The sequence below is a fragment of the Pseudorasbora parva genome, chromosome 20 (genome assembly GCF_024679245.1).
Source record: "Pseudorasbora parva isolate DD20220531a chromosome 20, ASM2467924v1, whole genome shotgun sequence".
NCBI lineage: Eukaryota > Metazoa > Chordata > Actinopteri > Cypriniformes > Gobionidae > Pseudorasbora > Pseudorasbora parva.
The window spans coordinates 17,622,863-17,645,002 of NC_090191.1; the positions used below are offsets into that span (position 1 = coordinate 17,622,863).

Consider the following 22,140-nt stretch of genomic DNA (forward strand, 5'->3'; position numbering starts at 1 on the left):
CTCCCAAGAGGGAGCTGCCTGCGGACAGACGATCAGTAACTGGATCGTCCAGGCTATAGCCTCGGCTTATCGGGTGCGCAAATTGCCTTCACCCATGGCCGTGAGGGCTCACTCTACGGGAGCTTCGCTTATTGAGATTTGCAAAGCTGTGGGTTAGGCCAATCCTCACACCTTCATTAGGTTATAAGCTGGATCTCCCAGCTACGCTGGGGGCTAGGGTGCTCGCGTCCTAAGTGTGCCTGGGTGGGCCAGCTTCACACTGGGACGGGCGTGATACGGTGTGGCATAGTGGGTATTCGTTCCCCAGAGTGTCGTCACTCGACGACGCAGTGCGAGTTCCCTCGATAAAGGGAACGTCTCGGGTTATGTACATAAAACCCTTGTTTCCTGAAAGGGAACGAGACACTGTGTCTCGTCGCCACACCTTCACATAGAGCGCCCGCTTCATGGCAAAGGCTGTCTGAACTATGCGACGCCGCCTTCTTATAGCTTCCGCTTATGCCGTCACTTACTACGTCATGACGTGGCACCAATCGGATTGGTTGCAGATTTCATTCATGCTTCAGAGACGTCACGCCGAGGGCGTTCCCCAGAGTGTCGTCACTCGACGACGCAGTGCGAGTTCCCTCTCAGGGAACATAACCCGAGACGTTTTTTCTAATCACTTATGTACACTAAGGGTTTATGTCACATCTAATGTTGTTAAATTAATGTTTATTGCATTTTTAAAACGTCATGTGTGTTACCATGATGGTGTTTGGTGTTTAGTGTTTGTGTGTGCACCTTCTATATATTAATATTGTCCCTCCAAAAGCTGCTTGTGATGAGCTTTGATTCATCATGTGATTTTCATCACCACTGTAATTGGTGATTGTCAAACTATATAAAAGGTACATAACAGATATTAGCAATTTTCAATAAGTTGGTAGTTTAATATTTCAGTTCAATAAAAATATTTATTTATTATTGTTTTTTAGTGTATAGTGTACACATAATTATTTCAATATAAACTTTCAAATTATAGGGTTTATAACTGTAAAATAAACCGTTTTTAATTTTAATTACCAAATAACCTTTAAATTATATCCTGCTGTCCCGTAAAACCTAAAACGTTACTGCCGTATTTTTTATGGTGAAGTTCTGGCAACCAGAGCTGCCGGTTTTTTACCGTAAATTTGATGGGTATTTTTTTTTACAGTGAAATACTGATCATCATAATGGTGACTAAATATTTTCAAAAAAACATCAGTATCTAAACCTCTATTTATTCTCAGTAAGAGCTTCTATAGATGTCTTTCAGAGTTGTAGCCAAACTCTGCAGGACAGCTGCTCACTAGGACAGAACTTGCTCCCTGCGCTAAGTAGAGGAAACAAATGGTATAATTGTACCCTAAAGACCAAGTGTGTAACTTTAAAGGTACAGTTATACATTTTGCTCCCCAAGGAACAAAATTGTACCTCCACTATACCTTTTTTCCTAAGAGTATAGAGTGGTCGGTGAGTGTAAGTACAGAACATACTGTGAACATTGACAGCTCAACGCAGGATTGATGACATGGACATTGAATGAGACCCTTTAAAGAATTCTGGGGTGTTAGGTAGTCATAATTTTATTTTATGTTTTTTTTAAAGATTATTTAAAAAAAAAAAAAAAAAAAAAAAAAACTAAAAGACAATACATCAAAAAAATTTGCCTGACAAGCCAGACCCATATCAAGATATTTGGTCGGGAAACTCACCATTCACAGGGCTCAATCCGAGGGGTGGGATAAACGGTTGTCTTTCAAACTCCCTCTGCTCGGTGTGCACGCAATTGGATAGCGCTACAACCAACCAGAGCAACGAAGGTTATGCAGAGCAGGTCAAAGCTGATTTGAAAGACCGTCGTTGCCAGTTTCTGTGTTTACTAGTAGCAGGCAAGCGGAACTCGGCCGTCATTATGTTAAGCCCCGCCCACCGACTCTATACACGATGTGATTGGCCCAACCAGAGTTTGCCGTTTACAGCTCAGAAGTGTATTGAGAGTTGCTAGACGACACTCGCGGCAGATTAGATTTGCTGCCGCTAGTGTGCGTCTAGATTTCTAGACTATCAAAAAATGTCATAGAAAACGAACTTATTTGCAAACCCGATTCCAAAAGAATTTGGGACCTAAATTTGGGAATAAAACAGGAAATGCAATAATTTACAAATCTCATCAACTTATAATTTATTCACAATAGAATATAGATAACATCAAATGTTAAAAATTAGACATTTAAAAATTTCATGCCCAATATCATTTGGGATTTCATGAGATCTACACATTCCAAAAAAGTTGGGACAGTTAGCAATAAGAGGCCGGAAAAATACATATAAGGAACAACTGGAGGACCAATTTGCAACTTATTAGGTCAATTGGCAACATGATTGGGTATAAAAAGTGCTTCTCAGAGTGGCAGTGTCTCTTAGAAGTCAAGATGGGAAGAGGATCACCAATTCCCTCAATGCTGCGGCAAAAATAGTGGAGAAATATCAGAAAGGAGTTTCTAAAAAATTGCAAAGAGTTTGAAGTTATCATCATCTACAATGCATATTGACATTGCCAGACCACATTCTGCATCAATTACAACAACATGGCTGCATATAAGGATCCAGGTACTGAAATGGCCAGCCTGCAGTCTAGATCTTTACCCATTGAAAACATTTGGTGCATCATAAAGAGGAAGATGCGACAAAGAAGACCTAACTTCTATTACCTAACTATAAGCCTTTATTAGACAAGAACGGGACAACATTCCTATTCCTACTGGAGCAACTGGAGCAACTTGTCTCCTCAGTCGTTTGAAAAAAAGAAGAGGGGGATGCCACACAGTGGTAAACATGGCCTTGTCCCAACTTTTTTGAGATGTGTTGATGCCATCAATTTTTTTTCTTATTTTTCCCTAAAATTATATATTTTCTCAGTTTAAACATTTGATATGTTATCTATGTTGTATTCTGAATAAAATATTGAACTGTGAAACTTCCGTTTTAAACTAAATAATTTACACAAAATAGGTACTAGTTGTTTTAGCTTTGAAATACGAAACCAATAATATAGGCTATTGTTATTTTTTTATTTTTTTAAGAAAGACCAACAAAATGAGTATCGCATTGATACCAATAAAAAAATATCTAATTAAAAAAGTTAGTTCTGAGAATTATTTAATCTGTTTGCAGCTACCACTTTGTTTGATGTTTTGTGTGTCCAAAAACTTTCTGAGGCCATGTAGATTGTGTGCTGTGTTTGATTCAAAACTAAAGCATGTAGCCACATGTAATTGTGTGAAGGCAAGGAATCATATTTAGTCTTATAGATAAGCAAAAATGGCTTTAGGTTTGTTTTGGTGTAAATGTATTATGAGATGTGGAGATAGCTCTTATCTGCTGCTGGAAATTCATTGCGAGACCACCAGGGTACGAACAGTAACGTGTTGTGACAAAGGATTTATAAACACAGCCAGAAGAAACAAGGGCACATGAGGGCACAGGAAGATCTCTGAACATGTGCTGGTACCATCACACTAATTCAGTGTAATGGCTGTTAATACCTTATAGATAAGTATTTGTTTTAATTTGTTTTATTATTTTTCTATACAACCCCAAATCAGAAAAAGTTGGGACAGTTTGGAAAACGCAAATAAAAAAAGAAAGTAGTGATTTCTAAATTTACTTTGACTTGTATTTCATTGCAGACAATATGAACACAAAATATTTCATGTTTTGTCTGGTCAACTTCATGTCATTTGTAAATATGCATCCTGTCATTCAGACCTGCAACACATTTCAAAAAAAGTTGGGACAGGAGCAATTTAGGGCTAGTAATGAGGTAAAAGGGTTAAATAATGATGTGATTTGAAACAGGTGATGTCAACAGGTAATTGAAATTATGATTTGGTACAAAAGCAGCATCCAAGAAAGATCTAATCCTTTAGGAGCAAAGATGGGCAGAGGATTGCCAGTTTGCCAACAAATACGTGAGAAAATGATTGAAATGTTTAAAAACAATGTTCCTCAAAGAAAGATAGGAAGAGATTTGGATATTTCACATTCAACAGTGCATAACATAATTACAAGATTCAAGGAATCTGGAGGAATTTCAGTGCGTAAAGGACAAGGCCGCAAGCCTAAACTGAACAACCGTGATCTCCGATCCCTCAGGCGGCACTGCATCAAGAATCGTCAGTCATCTATAAGCGATATCCCCACATGGGCTCAGGACTACTTTGGCAAACCTTTGTCAAGTACCACAATACGTAGTTACATCCACAAATGCCAGTTAAAACTGTACTGTGTCAAAAGGAAGCCTTATGTTAACAGTGTCCAGAAGTGCCGTCGACTTCTTTGGGCTCGGAGGCATCTGGGATGGACCATCACACAGTGGAAATGTGTACTGTGGTCAGATGAATCAGTATTTCAGGTATTTTTTGGGAGGAATGGACGCCGTGTGCTCCGGACCAAAGAAGAAAAGGATCATCCAGACTGTTACCAGCAACAAGTCAAAAAGCCAGGGTCTGTCATGGTATGGGGTTGTGTCAGTGCCCTTGGCAAAGGTAACTTGCACTTCTGTGAAGAGATTTTGGAGCATAATATGCTGCCTTCAAGAAGATATCTTTTCCAGGGACGTCCATGCATATTTCAACAAGACAATGCGAAACCACATTCTGCACACATTACAAAGTCCTGGCTGCGGAGGAAGAGGGTACGGGTACTTGACTGGCCTGCCTGCAGTCCCAACCTGTCTCTAATAGAGAATGTGTGGCTCATTTTGAAGCGCAAAATGCGACAACGAAGACCCAGTACTGTTGCCCACCTTAAGACTTGTTTGCAGGAAGAATGGGACAAAATTACACCTGAAACATTTCATCACTTGGTGTCTTCAGTCCCTAAACGTCTTTTAAGTGTTGTGAAAAGGAATGGCAACATTACAAAGTGGTAAATGCTTTACTGTCCCAACTTTTTTTTAAATGTGTTGCAGGTCTGAATGACAGGAAAGGATGCATATTTACAAATGACATGAAGTTGACGAGACAAAACATGAAATATTTTGTGTTCATATTGTCTGCAATGAAATACAAGTCAAAGTAATTTTTGAAATCACTTTTTTTTTCTTTTTTTTTTGCACTTTCCATACTGCCCCAACTTTTTCTGATTTGGGGTTGTAATTTTACAAATACTACCTAAAAATACATTGTCATTGTTTAGACCTCAAATATGCTATTTATATATAAACAAATTTGTTTAGATGTTTACAGAGATGTGAGCTCCAGAGCGTCAGTGTCCCAGTCCTAAAATAATGATACAGAGGGAAGTTAGCGAGGGATTCTTGTCTTTATCTATTTTTGGGTTAAGAATCTTGCTAAACAAAAAGCCTTAAATATATATACACAGATTTACAGTGGCAGCTCAGAGATGTACAGTAGACTGGCATTTAAGTATGAAAATGAATGAATAAATGTAGGCTAAAGTTAAAACTGGAAAAATGTGTGTATATGTAGCCATAGTACTCTGTGCTGTCATTCTGCTGTCATTGGCTGGTGAGTGAGCCTGGCAGATCTGTTACAGTGACATGTAACTTCTAAATTATCCCAACACATGAATGATTTCTTTAAATCTTTACCTAACATAAACCAGTTGAATGATTTAGATAAAAATCAGATTATGATATTATATTACATTTCACTGGCTCATTCAGTGCTCAAATTAAAATCAATTAACCTTTTTAAAAAACACTTCTTTATATCGTGCCCTTTTTTCTGCTCTATTGACCTCGGTCTAACAGCAAAAGTGTGTCCTTTGTGAACTGGTTTTGAGACAAATTCTGACCCCTGGCAGATTCTAACTCATAGAACCTGTACCTATATAGTCTACATTTACCTGTAGAAGACCTGAAACAGGAGCTCTGAAAACATACAGCGTTCAATGTTTATATGAGATTCTGCTGCTCTCTACTGGACTGTCTGTACTCTGCTCACAATTCCATTTTGGTTTTGCCTTAACTTGATGTGAGCTGAATCAGAAGGCTGGTTGATTAATTAATAATAATAAAAAATAAACAACAAAAATAATAAAGTTCTTTGTTTCTTTAACCAATTCAACTCTGCGTCCCACCTTCGGGGCCAATATTGCACATTCATCATAATCATTCAAAATATGCTGCAGAGCTGAAGTGGTTTAAAGTATTTAATAATGTTAAATGTATACAAAATATGTCACTAATACAGTACATAGAAAATGGATTATTTATGCATCTGTTTAATTTAACAGATTATGTTGATTACAGTACATTTAATTATGTTACTATGAACAGTTGATAAAAAACTGTGTGAAGAGATTGCAGGCTTCGAATTTTATATAGGCCTAATTCAACAGTACATTACTGACATGGTCAGAAATTAACCCAGTTTTGGCAAGAGATTAAGAGACACTTGGAACAACAGCTTTGAACACTTTAAAAGTGGTGGATGCGGACTTGGAAAAGAGGAGAACTGTGTAAATAACTGTAAATAGCTGTGTAAATAACTATAAATAACTTACCTGTGTGATGCTACTTCTCCTGTGTCATCTGTAAGAAAGAGAAATAAGCTTGTTTGTGTTTGTTTGTTTGTGTTTTTAAACAATCTATTTATTTATATAGTTCAAAAGTAAAAACAAAAAATGCACTTTACAGTTTTACTTAAGAATGTTCTTGTGTTTGTTTTTATTATTATTAACTATGTTGCTGTTAAAAGGCACTTTTTTATACAAACATCTGGCCTATGTTCAATATAGAGGCCAATCAGTTTACAACACAATCATACACAGCAAAAACTCCAGTGTTAAATTAACTCTCCTGAGAGTACATGTGAGACCACACTCAAGAGTGTTAAAGTGTTAAAATAAGAGTGTTAAAGTAACACTGAAGCAGTGTTAAAATTAATAAGATAATTAACTGATTATTGGCAATTATTGAAGATACCGGATGATAACAAGCAGAATCACCAAATGAGAACATCACAATTCACAAGTGGACATATTTTCCATTTGTAATTGCAAAGCAACTCACAGACAAAGTGTGTTTATCCAAAAATCATAAAAACAAAATTAACAGATAATTAGATATTGATGATTTATGGTTTATTTGAAGTCACCATTGTGGAGGGAAGCGTTTGCTTTAGTTGGGCTCTTGGTCCCCATACGTGTGTTAGCGTTTCTTAGGCTGCTGTAACTGTGTGTGTGTGAAACACAAGAGTTGTGGCTGAGAAAGCAAAGCTAAAGTGACATCAGGTGTTGTCAGCTCCTTGTTGATGATAACTAAATCATCAGAAAGTGTGCATCTGTTATTATGTTTTTATTTGGTACAATAGTAATTTGTTTATAGCCTCTGCAGTACTGGCACCAATAGCCTTATCCTGAAGGATGATAAAGTACATACACCCAATGTTTTAAGAAAATATTTCCCATGATCACACACAGACATCAAGGTTTGGCCTATGTTTCACAACAACGGTGACAAAAAAACGCTTCCTGCTGCAATGCATGATGGGTGGCTTCGTAGTACAAAACTGATGCTTGATTGTCACCATTGTTGTGAATCATAGGCCAAATCTTGATATCTGTGTGTGACCATGGGAAATATTTCCTCAAAACATTGGGTACACATACTTTTTTTTCTCATCCGTCAGGGTAGGTGGTCCTTTTATTGCTATTGGTGCCAATAATGCAGATTCACAAGATTATAGAGGCTATAAACAAATAACTATTGTGCTAAACAAGAACACAAAAAACAACATCAGATGCTCACTTTCTGATGATTAAGTTATCATCAACAAGGAGCTGACAACATCTGATGTCACATTAGCTTTGCTTTCTCAGCCACAACCCTTGTGTTTCACACACACATTTACAGCAGCCTAAGAAACGCTAACACACGTACGGGGACCAAGAGCCCAACTAAAGCAAACGCTTCCCTCCACAATGAACCATAAATCCTCAACATCTAAACCTCTGTTAATTCTCAGTAAGAGCTTCTGTAGAAGTCTGACTCTGACAGAAATAGTCAAAGTGTGTCTTATATCTGTGATTAAGGGCAGCACAGTGTCTCAGTGGGAAACACTGGCTCCTCACAACAAGAAGATCCTGGATTGAATCCTGAGCCAGAGAGTCTTTCCTTCAGGTCTGGTTTCTCTCATGATCCAAAAATGTGTGAATTACAGATGATAAGTTGTCTAAAGTGTCTAAAGGTGTGAGTGAAATTTCTTTTATTTTTATGATTTTCGGACAAACACATACTGTCTGAGTTGCTTTGCAATTACAAATGGAAAATATGTCCACTTGTGATTTGTGATGTTCTCATTTGGTGATTCTGCTTGTTATCATCAGGTATCTTCAATAATTGCCAATAATCAGTTAATTATCTTATTAACTTTAACACTGCTTCAGTGTTACTTTAACACTCTTATTTTAACACTTTAACACTCTTGAGTGTGGTCTCACATGTACTCTCAGGAGAGTTAATTTAACACTGGAGTTTTTGCTGTGTACCCTTTACTGGTTGTTCATGTTCAGATAATCTGTGTTTTTGTCATGCGTGTTGTTTTTTTGTCTTTGTGATGTTTGTATGTCTTTGTCTGCTTCGTGTTTAACAAAAGTTTGCCAAATAAAACCCAAAAAATGACAGGAACAGACAGGAATGGCTTGAGCCTTTATTTGTTGATTAGTGGCCTGAGTCTTTGGATACTCCTGATCTTTATTGGGCATTGGCCTGTGCGAACCAATTGTTAATTCTTATCTGATTAAAAATTAAAAATGCTTGATCAATGCTTCGCTGATCAATGCTTATGTGAATATAAGAAAATTATGACTTAACCTCCCGATTCATATCGACATTTATGATCTCTTTATGAACTTTTTGAAACGTCAAAATGGCAGGTGCATAGCTGTCAATGGAGAGTACAGAACTGGGTCAGATTTTATAAAAAATATCTTAATTTGTGTTCTGAAGATAAAAGAGTCTTGTGGGTTAGAAGTTAGTGCAGAGGTTAGGTTTATATATATATATATATATATATATATATATATATATATATATATATATATATATATATATATATATATATATATATATATATATATATATATATATATATATATATATATATATATATATATGTATATATATATATATATATATATAATTAAAAAAAAAATAAACAGAATAATAAAATGACATGTAATATGAAAAAATAACCCCACAGGTTCCTAAAACTTTTTAGAAGATCAGGACTACAATGTAAAAACAAAAAATTGGTTTAACTTAAAAAAGTAAGTAGCCTGGTTGCCTTAATTTTTGGTTGCCAAAATGGTTACCAAAAGAGTTTATTGAAATTAAAATGAAGGAATTTTTTTTAATAAATAGAAACTCAAAATATTATTGTATCTGAACCACATACATTTTTTTATAAATCTATTTGGCATGTTTCACTGTGTCATCAAAAATAAAACGCACACACATTTTAATAAAGGTTGTCGAATCTCAAAAATTGTTCATTGTATTAACTCAAATTTTTAATTTTAATGAACTCAAAATTTTAAGGCAACCAGGTAACTTTTTTTTCGAAATAATATTTTACAGTGTAGCAAACCTTTTACAAGTGATCTTGTAATCTTAATTTTAGCCAAATTATATGCATTATTTGAGAGAGTTTTCATTATTTTAAATTATATGGTCATGGGTTTCAAATCTTGTAGAATGTTTTGGCTATTCCTCTCATGAGATACTTAATTTTCATTAATTGCAGCGATAACATCATATTACAAAGTCACGCTTATGTCTATATATAATATACACACTCAGAGAGAGAGAGAGAGAGAGAGAGAGAGAGAGAGAGAGAGAGAGAGAGAGAGAGAGAGAGAGAGAGAGAGAGAGAGAGAGAGAGAGAGAGAGAGAGAGAGAGAGAGAGAGAGAGAGAGAGAGAGAGAGAGATAACCATAGTCTAGTCGCTCATCTTATTACAGAACCAAAACATATGAACAAAGACAACAGCATAATTACATTGATTACACATGTTTACAATAAAACAGAAAACTTTAGGCATTTTAAGTATTTCACTGTTTGATTTGATTGAAACTCTTTTGCAATTAAATGTGTGGATGTATGTGATCAATTAGATGTGCTGTAAGACACAAGCTGCTGAAGTCGTGTCTTCTCAAGCTCCAACATGGAAATCTGTTGATTCCGTTGATTAACTTCCTGTATAAAAAAATCCACATGTTATGCTGAATATTAGAACTGCACAACAGAAACAGAAAAAAAAATATATAATTATTACTCATCACCTTGACCAGTGTGGCATTTCTCAACCGGAGGTCCCAATCTGAACCTCCACTCTCTTCTGGGGCCAGATTGTTCCAGACACAAGAGTCGCTCATCAAACTACCCAGACTCCCATTAACACGCTGCATACAGGACCGCAGAGTGCAGGACCAATTGCCCTGTAAGGTACAGGTTTATAATATCTTTTTCAGGGTTATTTATTGTCACAATGTCAAAAATAAAGAAAGAAAGAAATTCAAATAAAGTACAAAAATTTAAAGAAAAAAATTCAAATCATTGGGACATGTAAACAATAATATACTGTAACATGGTGAACAAATTGTTCCTCTCTTTGAAAGGTCTACATAAGCCTAAAAAATGCCTAAAACCCTGTAAAAGCCAATAGTTATTCTTACTTAGACTTTTTGATTAACTTTTTTTTTACTTAATGTCTAATCATTTGTTGAACTTACTTTTAAAAAAATGTAATCTGAACTGTTTTTTGCATGCTAATGCATTTGTTACTCAGAAAACCCAAGTAAACATTACTTGACTGGTTTGAGTAACATTTTGCCAAAGCAAAAAACAAAACAAAAAACAGGTGCCTAATTTTCTAATTTGCCTAATTTCAAATTAGGAAATTTGGAAATTTGCCTAATTTCCTCCACTTCTGCAGTCATCGTTCTTCTTCATTACATTGTTATATATATAACAATGTAATGTCAATTAGTGATCTATTAACATTTAAATTCTAACATTTATAACAAACTTTTAACTGTGTTGATATAATGCCTCTTATTTGTGACAATACCTAACAACTGACCATGTTTGAGTCACACACAGACTTCAACATTCAGCATGCAAAACACAACAATGGTCACATTTTTTTTTTACACTTAATAAGACCTTTAAACGTTCATTTGCTGTCATTATTGGGGTTATACTGACAAAAGACAGCAAATAAAATGGTCAAATAAAGCCAAAAATAATAAAAGGAAGTTACGACTGCCTTGCAGTTAATTTATTCGTTCTGCAATGCATTCTCAGAGTACACTTCCTCAGCTCACAGATATAATTATGTTGACACAACTTGAATGGTTTAAGTAAGCACAACTTGATGCAATTAAGCTGACTTAATTGAGTGTTAAGTGCATTCATAGTTGAAAACCTGCAAACCGATTGCACATAGTTTTTTAAGTTGCCATAGCTGAAAATGACAGATTAAAACTATGTTGACTATAATAGTATTTAAGATGTTTGCATAACATAACACTGTTAGTTAAATGGAACAACTCAAGTATTTTTACGAATAAATCTAAAGTAAGATTAGTAAATGTCTAGAGTATGTTAACTTAGCCTGACGTGGTCATACTCAATTCTAGTCAGAATATGAGTCTGAAACCGCTCCATTGGGCAGTGATTATGGGGCTTGTTTCAACTGAACCAGGGGCTGGTATCAGGCTGGAATACACAATCTTTGCCGGTGTTGTAAAAAAATAAAATAATTTAATGATACACAGAGTACTTACCCAACATTATCATCATTTCTGAGAGAAATCGTGAAAGTGAATGCATATACAAACAAGCTCTCCGTTCAGGATTCAAAAAAATATAACCCAAGCCCCTTTGATGACGTGCATGATTACGTTAATGTTTATCATCTGTCAGTCATCGTCTAAAGCCCGCCCTGATGATTTCATTGGTCCGAACAGTTTCTGTTCGGGCATAATTACTCCTCTATGGAGCAAGGCCAGATCGATCTGCCCGACATAAAAATGTTGTGGGCGGGGCTAAGTTCGGATGGCATCCAGGCTAATGTTAACTAGAACTGGCATTAAACTGACTTGATATGTATAACTTCATTCACTTGGGAGGTGTAAGCTTTCTTTACTTTTAGCTGAATATTAAATTAACTTCAGTTTTCCCTTTAAGTTTTCTTTGCAAAAATAAGGCAATCGGTTTCCAAACTTTTTTAAGTAAACTGAACTTGTTAGAATGTACAGTGTATCACATAACAAATAACCTTCATTGAATTAAAAATGAAATTACAACATTGAAATAAAAATGGAAAGTCTGTACTATTGTATTATTATAAAATCTGTATTATTATAAAATCATGAATATCTTTATGAATCATGTTCTAACAAGTTCAGTTTACTTAAAAAAAAGTTTGGAAACCGATTGCCCTATATTTATATACTATATATTTGTATATACTGTAGCTATCTTTAATATATATATACACAGCAAAAACTCCAGTGTTAAATTAACTCTCCTGAGAGTACATGTGAGACCACACTCAAGAGTGTTAAAGTGTTAAAATAAGAGTGTTAAAGTAACACTGAAGCAGTGTTAAAATTAATAAGATAATTAACTGATTATTGGCAATTATTGAAGATACCTGATGATAACAAGCAGAATCACCAAATGAGAACATCACAATTCACAAGTGGACATATTTTCCATTTGTAATTGCAAAGCAACTCACAGACAAAGTGTGTTTATCCAAAAATCATAAAAACAAAATTAACAGATAATTAGATATTGATGATTTATGGTTTATTTGAAGTCACCATTGTGGAGGGAAGCGTTTGCTTTAGTTGGGCTCTTGGTCCCCGTACGTGTGTTAACGTTTCTGAGGCTGCTGTAACTGTGTGTGTGTGAAACACAAGAGTTGTGGCTGAGAAAGCAAAGCTAAAGTGACATCAGGTGTTGTCAGCTCCTTGTTGATGATAACTAAATCATCAGAAAGTGTGCATCTGATATTATGTTTTTATTTGGTACAATAGTAATTTGTTTATAGCCTCTGCAGTACTGGCACCAATAGCCTTATCCTGAAGGATGATAAAGTACATACACCCAATGTTTTAAGAAAATATTTCCCATGATCACACACAGACATCAAGGTTTGGCCTATGTTTCACAACAACGGTGACAAAAAAACGCTTCCTTCTGCAATGCATGATGGGTGGCTTCGTAGTACAAAACTGATGCTTGATTGTCACCATTGCTGTGAATCATAGGCCAAATCTTGATATCTGTGTGTGACCATGGGAAATATTTCCTCAAAACATTGGGTACACATACTTTTTTTCTCATCCGTCAGGGTAGGTGGTCCTTTTATTGCTATTGGTGCCAATAATGCAGATTCACAAGATTATAGAGGCTATAAACAAATAACTATTGTGCCAAACAAGAACACAAAAAACAACATCAGATGCTCACTTTCTGATGATTAAGTTATCATCAACAAGGAGCTGACAACATCTGATGTCACATTAGCTTTGCTTTCGCAGCCACAACCCTTGTGTTTCACACACACAGTTACAGCAGCCTAAGAAACGCTAACACACGTACGGGGACCAAGAGCCCAACTAAAGCAAACGCTTCCCTCCACAATGGTGACTTCAAATGAACCATAAATCCTCAACATCTAAGCCTCTGTTAATTCTCAGTAAGAGCTTCTGTAGACGTCTGACTCTGACAGAAATAGTCAAAGTGTGTCTTATATCTGTGATTAAGGGCAGCACAGTGTCTCAGTGGGAAACACTGGCTCCTCACAACAAGAAGATCCTGGATTGAATCCTAAGCCAGAGAGTCTTTCCTTCAGGTCTGGTTTCTCTCATGATCCAAAAATGTGTGAATTACAGATGATAAGTTGTCTAAAGTGTCTAAAGGTGTGAGTGAAATTTCTTTTATTTTTATGATTTTCGGACAAACACATACTGTCTGAGTTGCTTTGCAATTACAAATGGAAAATATGTCCACTTGTGAATTGTGATGTTCTCATTTGGTGATTCTGCTTGTTATCATCAGGTATCTTCAATAATTGCCAATAATCAGTTAATTATCTTATTAACTTTAACACTGCTTCAGTGTTCCTTTAACACTCTTATTTTAACACTTTAACACTCTTGAGTGTGGTCTCACATGTACTCTCAGGAGAGTTAATTTAACACTGGAGTTTTTGCTGTGTATATATATATATATATATATATATATATATATATATATATATACACACACACACACACACACACACATGCAAAATGTTTTACTTCCCTTCCTTTGAAATCAGATAACTGTGATTTCTTGCTGCACTATTAAGAATAGATTTATAGTAATATAAATTAAGTTCCAAACCAAAGGGAACACTGATCACCGAAATGGTGAGAAATTTTAGGAAATCAACATAAATTTATGAAGTCAGCTTATGTGACACTCTCACAAAGTACGTATTTTGTTGCATTGTCAATAACGTTTTGCTTTGACTGGAAAATGAACGAATGTAACTATGAAGAACAATGACTGCAGAAGTGGAGGAAATGAGTGGAAAGTCTATTAAGAATTGCCCCGCCTCAACCTTTAGCACGGCCACCTTTTATTTTATTTTTTATTTTTTGCTTTGGCAAAATGTTACTCAAACCAGCAAGTAATGTTTACTTGGGTTTTCTGGGTAACAAATGCATTAGCATGCAAATAGTTCAGATTACAATTTTTTGTAAAGTAAATTCAACATATTATTGGACATTAAGTAAAGTTAATTAAAAAGTCTAAGTAATAAAAACTATTGGCTTTTACAGTATATACTTTATTACTATATAAATACAATATAAATTAATTTCACAACTTTTACTTGCACTGATAAAAGTAAATAAGTAGATTTCTTTAAATTGTTTGCTTTTATATAAAAGTTTTTTGTTTTTTTCTTGCAATGTAAATGCATTTAAATTCTTCATATTTTCAAACTTTAAAATCTTGGGCAGTATAGAATCACGGTGTCTTATTTCAGTGGTTATTCTCTACAGATGCTATACTTTTATGTGCACACACTTTTCAAAAGGTCAAAGCCAGAGTCAACAGACAAATTTTATCTGCATTCATTCCCACAGAATCTTCTGTGATGGAACATATTTGGAACTATAATGAAACCATTTTTTGGCAAAAAAAAAACAAAAAACATTTTTATTCATTGATAGCCATTCAAATGCATTCAAAGAAGAATTTTGTGCACATATAAACAAACTTTTTGCAGGAGCTAGATTAAAGTGCTTTATAAATAAAATATATTATTATTATTAAATAAAGCATTTAACTTGAAGTCAACAAGAATCTGCACACTACCACTGCTGCTCCCAAAGATTTATTTAAAAAGGTTTCGACCCAAAGGGTCTTCGTCAGGACTTTGGTTTTGTTTTAGCTTTGTGTGTAAGCCTTTTCAATCCTGCACTGTTAGGGTACAACTATACCATTGTTTTCCTTAGTTCGATCTAGTGAGCCGCTGTCCTGCAGAGTTTGGTTCCAACCCTGAAACACATCTATAAAAGTTCTTATTGAGAATTAAAGGGTTTAGATTTTGATGTTATATTGAAAAGGTTTGATTATTATTATGGTTATATTGGCCATTATGGTGATCAGTGTTTCCTTTAGTTGGGCAGTTTGACTTGGATTTTTAAGTAAGTTTGTGTTACAGTGAAAAATCCTTACATAAAACTTACATAATTGCAAAATTTAAAAAACTTACAAAACAGTTTTGTAAGTTTACAAACTTACAAAACACATAATTGCTCAGAAACAAATAAACAAAACAAACTATATCAGGAAGAATAATGTTTGACTAAACTCATCACTAAATAATAATATTCACCAACAATACTTGCTTTGATCAGACATTTTAAATATTGATTTTTAAAAACATTCTAAAGGGAGACCATGTACACGCACATAGATATCAAGAATCAGCATATGAATATCAACAATGGTGACATAATTAATGCTGCAATGCATGATGGGAGTCAAGTTTTATACTGTGGTGGCTTAGAAGGGTTGGAGATAAACTCTGAAGGACATCAAATCTCTAGGACTGAACTTGCCTATCCCGCCCCGTCCACACGGAGACACGTTTAGCTGTATACGTATAAAATTTTTACCGTATCAGCGTTTCGTCCACACGGATCCGGCGTTTTAGAAGCATGCATCCGATATTTTTCGAAACCGGGTCCCAAAGCGAATAAATCTGAAAACGATCATCTTCCGTCTTCGTGTGTACAGCGGATCCGTATATTTTCTGAAACGGTGATGTCATCACACTACGTCCAGCACGGTGAAAGAGGTAAGGGATACAACTACGGGCACTGGGCATGCGCACATCTATATCACGTCATTTAATGACCGTATCTGCATTACTGTAAGGGTATGTTTTGGGTTGGGGTAGGTGTAGGCGTTAATAAAACACATCTGTTAAGTAGCAAATGTATTTATTGTTATTTTATTGGGAGATTTTGCCTCACCTCCGACCACTGCTATACTCCTTCTAGCCACAACTCTTCTTCTCCGTTTTAAGTGTATTTCTGGCATGCAAACTACTGTACATCGTTTTTAGTCCGTTTTCTTAATCTCGTGTGGACGCAGATATTTCTTGAAACAAGAGGGAAAAAAGATCGGATTAGGAAAGCGCTGGCTTCGTGTGGACGAGGCCTTAGAAGTACAAAAAAATGTACCCTTAACGGTACCACCCCAGTGACAGCCACACAGCAAAATTTTGTTCTCTTTTTTTTTTGAGGACCAATTGTGTACCTTTAAAGGTACAGTTATATGTTTTGATCCCTAAGGAACAAAATTGTACCTCAACTGTACCTTTTTTTCTGAGAGTGTGTGATCCACAGCACTGCACATTTAGCTTTCTGCAAGTCGAAAAAGATGCTAGGTGCGTTAAGAAAAATCAAAAACGTTTTGGGAATGTTTTTGAAAGCGAAACATATTAGAAAGGGTTTAAGTTATAGATGTTTAGTTATTACACTGTAAAAAAATTGTTGGTTTTAGTTGGTTTAACTTTAAAAAAAGTAAGTAACCTGGTTGCCTTAAAATTTTGAGTTTATTGAAATAAAAATTTGAGTTGATACAATGATGGAAATTTGTTTAATAAATAGAAACTCAAAATATTATTGTATCTGAACCACATAAAAAATGTGATAAATCAAGAAAATTGCACTATTTGGCATGTTTCACTGCGTCATCAGAAAATAAAACACACACAATAACCCAATATGCTTACAAAATCTTTTAATAATATTTTAAAAAAGGTTGTCAAATCTCAAAAAATGTTCATTGTATTACAGTTTTTTTTGGATTGCTTACACACTAAAATTAAAAGTAGTACACTATTAGCAAAACCTTACACTAAAGAAGCAAAACATTAGCCCATATTTGCACAACTATAAGCACACTGTCAACCTCACACTTTTTGCAAAACTCTACACACAGTGATTTGCAAAACACTAAACACACTTAACATACATTACACACAAAAATCTATCATGAAGTCACTTCCTTGCAATACCAAAACACTGACTGTCAAATTACTGCACCGTCCAACCAATTGGTTCAACACAGTCATCAGGTGTGCAAACATTTGTTTGCTTAATTGTAGACACACCAAACAGGTGTATAAGCACTATAAATCTGTCTTTTTATTGGTCTTCAAGCACAATGAAAAGAGTCAGAGAAAGAGTAAGGAGGAGAATGAGGAGGACAAGGAGGAGGTCTGTGACCAGATGGAGGTAGCAGCAATGCAAGGATTGATTCATCATTCAGATGTTTCTTTCCAAGGTGTCTTGCTAATGACAACATTGCCTGCGCTGATGATGAAAATCTCTGGCCAGATCCAGCTAGGCGAAAAGACAATGTCTAGGGTTTTTTTTTTACAGTAAGCTTACAGTATAATATGTAAAGTGACATTTTGTTACAGTATCTCCAGTAATCTCCATGTCAGCATTTTGGGCATGATGAAATAAATGAGTTTCTTCAGTCTGCAACATTGGTCTTGTGTAGTGTTTGGTGGATTTACATTATACTTGTATAATGTAAGGCCCTGTTTTGAAAATTGTGCTTAAGCAATCCAAAAAAACTGTAACTCAAAATTTTAATTTCAATGAACTCAAAATTTTAAGGCAACCATGTAACTTTTTTTCTAAATATATATTTTTTTATACAGTGTATGCATCCAAATTATATCACATTTCTATATATTTTCTGAAAAGTCAGACAGGCTGCTGAGATTTAAAAATGTGCAGGGTTTGAATTAAAGTCTGTAGAACCGGCCCCAAGGTGTCTGTTTTTATATGACAGCTTTAGTGTGTTTTGTGAACAGTACGTACCCCTCCATCTAAGTCACCCGTGCTGAAGCTAACGTGCCTTTGTAAATTCAGCTGCAAGCGATTGTGGTACCACAGCTGTGCTTGTTCCACCACCTGCAACCCAGCACACAGGATGTCCTTTTGTCTTTCTAGATCTTTACATCTCTTCAGCTGAAAGAAATGCCTTATTTTAGTGAAACAGCATAAATAATGAAAGTCACACTACAATATCAACTAGTATGGTGGCACATAAAAAAGTCAATCAATCATTATATTGTTTGTGATATTGATAAGCTGATTAATCAGCTGCTATTTGGCCATTTTGGCCTGTTTGGCATTAAAATAGTTGTTCAGCCTACAGATAATATGCCAGTATGTAAAACAAATATTTAATAAATCAAACAATTGTACTTTTGTTACGTATCTGGAGGTAAAGGTTTTTTTTTATTATTATTGTTCATTTGCATTCTTGGTAATGTAACACCATTTATTGTGTATTGAGTGTAGTTTTTCTCTCTCTCTCTCTCTCTCTCTGTGTAAATGCGTATAAATAGTACGAGTGTGCAATGTCGTGGAATATATACGCCAAAACTCATTTCGGCGTGTCTATGCGCTGTTTTTCGCATGCATATGACACGCATTTTATGGCGTATTATACATACGACACCCCCCCCCCCCCCCACACACACACACACACACACACACACACACACACACACATCACCCCACCCCCCACCCTAAACCTACCCAAGAGCGTGTCATATATATGCCCCACCACCCTAAACCTACCCAAGAGCGTGTCATATATACGCCATAAAGTGCGTATCATATGCACGCGAAAAACAGCGTATCATGCACGGCATACATTCCACGACATTGCACACTCGTACTATTTATACGCATTTATGTGTGATCGGGTTGGTTAGACCACTGGAAAAGAACACTGAAACACATGTGCGTGCGTGCGTGTGTGTGTAGCACGAATAAATTAATTGTTTCGTTGTATTATTTTTGGCTTTATTCTACAATTTTCTACAAAAGAGTTAAAGTTTTTATGATGTGTTTTTAACGTGTTCATAGAACCTCAAGGTTTAAAACAGTTCAAATGTGCTCATTGTGGACATATATTCCATTTGTAAAGCCATTCTCACCATCAACTTTGTGTGTTTGATCAAAAATCATGAAAATTAAACAAACTTCACTCACACCGTTAGACACTGTAGACAACTTAGCATCTTTAATTCAAACCTTTGGATCATGAGAGAAAACAGACCTAAAGAAAAGACTATCTGGCTCAGCTGGGATTCAATCCAGAGATCTTCTTACTGTGAGGAGACAGCTGTGTTTCCCACTGAGACACTTGTACTGACCTTAATCACAGATATGAGACACCTTGATTATTTCTGTAGATTTCTACAGAAGCTCCTACTGTGATTATAAATGCCAAATATAAACACAAAGCACAGTGTTATGTACTCACTGTCTAATAACACCTGATGTCACCTTATCTTTGCTTAGCCCAACTAAGGCAAACAATTCCCACCACAATGGTCAACTTTGAAGTTCAAATGAAACATAAATATCAACATCTGTTAATTCTCAGTAAGAGCATCTGTAGACGTTTGACAGAAATAGCCATCATGTCTGTCTCTTATGTCTGTGATTAAGGTCAGCACCAGTGTCTCAGTGGGAAACACAATACAACCATGCAGAGGGTTCCTGGATTGATTTCCAGCTGAGCCATGCAGAGAGTCTTTCCTTTATGGTCCAAAGTGAATTGCAGATGCTAAGTTGTCTAAAGGTGTGAACAAATTTCCTTTAATTTTCTTGATTTTTGGACAAAAAAACTTTTTTGCTTTGCATTTACAAATAGAAACTTCATTGAAATAAACATATTTTAAATAAACATTTATTTTCATGCATCCTGAGAGTGTTTATTTGGTCCAGAAACAGTATAATTTGTCTAAATGAGGCCTTAAATTATGTTGAAAATATGTCCACAATGACCAAGTTTTAACTAATTTTTTAACCGTGAGGTTCCATGATCGTCTATATCGGATGTGCAGAACATGTCAAAAACAGATGTCATAAAAACTTTGATTCTGGCTCCTCAGTGGACGTCTTCTCAACGTAAACCTCTTGTGGCAAAGACGTCTTTTGGACATGATTGACATGTGAAAGAATTTCAATTATTTTATAGTTTTGATCGTTACCATTGTGCAGAAGAGTAGAGCTTTGGTTAGGTTGTGATGTGAATAATGGCTACTTTTGTTATCATGAACATGTTGTTTTGTTCAATTATCAATGACTTTGCTAATGCTATCAGCAAACAGATTGCTAATTGTATTGTGTAATGTGAAAGTCAACAGGTTGTTTCTATTTACACTTTTTTTAATTCAATCTCAAAAAAAAGCAACCATCAAAGACTTGAGTAGTAGAGAAAGTTGGCATGTATTTAAAAGTACAAGGCATATTGCAGTTCAAAACAGTACAGTTCTCCTAATTTTGATTAAACCTACACTGTAACAAAGTCAGTAGAAATAGGGTACAACATACTGTATAAATATGAAGGAATTTTGCGTATTTGTTTTTTACAGGTATTTTACCTGCATTTTGAATTACACATTGCTAATGCAATGTTTGTGTTTTAAGGGTTAATGGAAATGTCCGTAGAATTAATAGATAATGTACTGGCAGAAAATGACCAGTACATCTTCTGTTTTTATTTTTTACAGTGTACTAACCTCCTGACTTCTTTTCAAACTGCTCAAGTATACATATGTCCCAAACCAAAAAGCTTCAGCAAATTTACGTTCAACATTTGTCTTTGCAATCTTCCATTTTTAAGATTAGTCACAATAGGCTGTCCTGATGTTTCCAAGAGGAGGTTTTATACGATTTGCTTTTATGAATAGCCCCATCCCATTTGGCAACCATTTTTACCCAGTCTCTTACCCAGTGGAAGCAGTGCAGAGCATCAGAGCTGTAGAGGCTGTTTTGAAGAGGGAGGATGAGGACGCTGTAAGAGTCATTGCATGCCATGTGTAATAAGGTATAAACACAAAATGAATAAGAGAGAGGAGAGAGAAAACAAGAAACAGAGAAATACGAAGCCTTGGGAGAGTGAGTGAGTGAGAGAGGGAGGGACAGAGGGATGGACGGATAAAGGAATGCAAATAGATATTCAGGAAAATGTCTATCAAAGCTAATGATGAACAGCATTTGGCCTGCATTACTGACACTGCAAAACCAAACCAATAAACATTTCACATATGGATGATAACAGAGGCCAGATTTTGTCATTGTAAGACATTATTCCGCTCCGCAAATAACAGTTAATAATAACCCCAAGCTGTCAGTTGAACAGTCCTCCTATCATTTTGCATTCCTGTTCCAACATGTTAGGGAATGTGACTGAACCTGGACTGAAATAATAGCAGGCGTGTTAACCAATAATACCAGATGCAATATCAAGGGTGTTGGCAGAAACTTACATTTTTACATTGGTTACAGAAGACTTCAAATAGAAAAACATGACATGTTATGTTACATTATTTTATCAACTACAATGTAGTTAAATAGAAATTTACTTATTGTGTACATACGTTGACATTTCACTTAAATTCCCTAAATTTGGCTTTTATTAAATGTAAAATATCGTGATTTCACAGTCTGTGTATTTTCTTCACA

At 35.4% G+C, this 22,140-nt stretch overlaps 1 protein-coding gene across 1 annotated transcript; it reads right to left on the minus strand.

The window, feature by feature from the left end:
- Window positions 1-9,894: 9,894 nt before the first annotated feature.
- On the minus strand, window positions 9,895-21,578 carry sapcd1 (suppressor APC domain containing 1). Its single transcript, XM_067428378.1, has 4 exons — window positions 21,406-21,578; window positions 18,472-18,621; window positions 10,339-10,494; window positions 9,895-10,252 (listed from the first exon to the last, which is right to left on the minus strand). Exons 1-4 carry the CDS (start codon window positions 21,490-21,492, stop codon window positions 10,163-10,165), a joined length of 483 nt encoding a protein of 160 aa, XP_067284479.1. The 5' UTR covers window positions 21,493-21,578; the 3' UTR covers window positions 9,895-10,162.
- Window positions 21,579-22,140: the final 562 nt, after the last annotated feature.

Coding starts and splice junctions, on each gene's coding strand:
- sapcd1 (XM_067428378.1), bottom strand. CDS start 21,492: ATGGCATGCAATGACTCTTACAGCGTCCTCATCCTCCCTCTTCAAAAC. Junction 10,495..18,471: donor CGGGTGACTTAGATGGAGGG/GTACGTACTGTT, acceptor TGTACCTTACAG/GGCAATTGGTCCTGCACTCT. Junction 10,253..10,338: donor GAAATGCCACACTGGTCAAG/GTGATGAGTAAT, acceptor TTTTTTATACAG/GAAGTTAATCAACGGAATCA.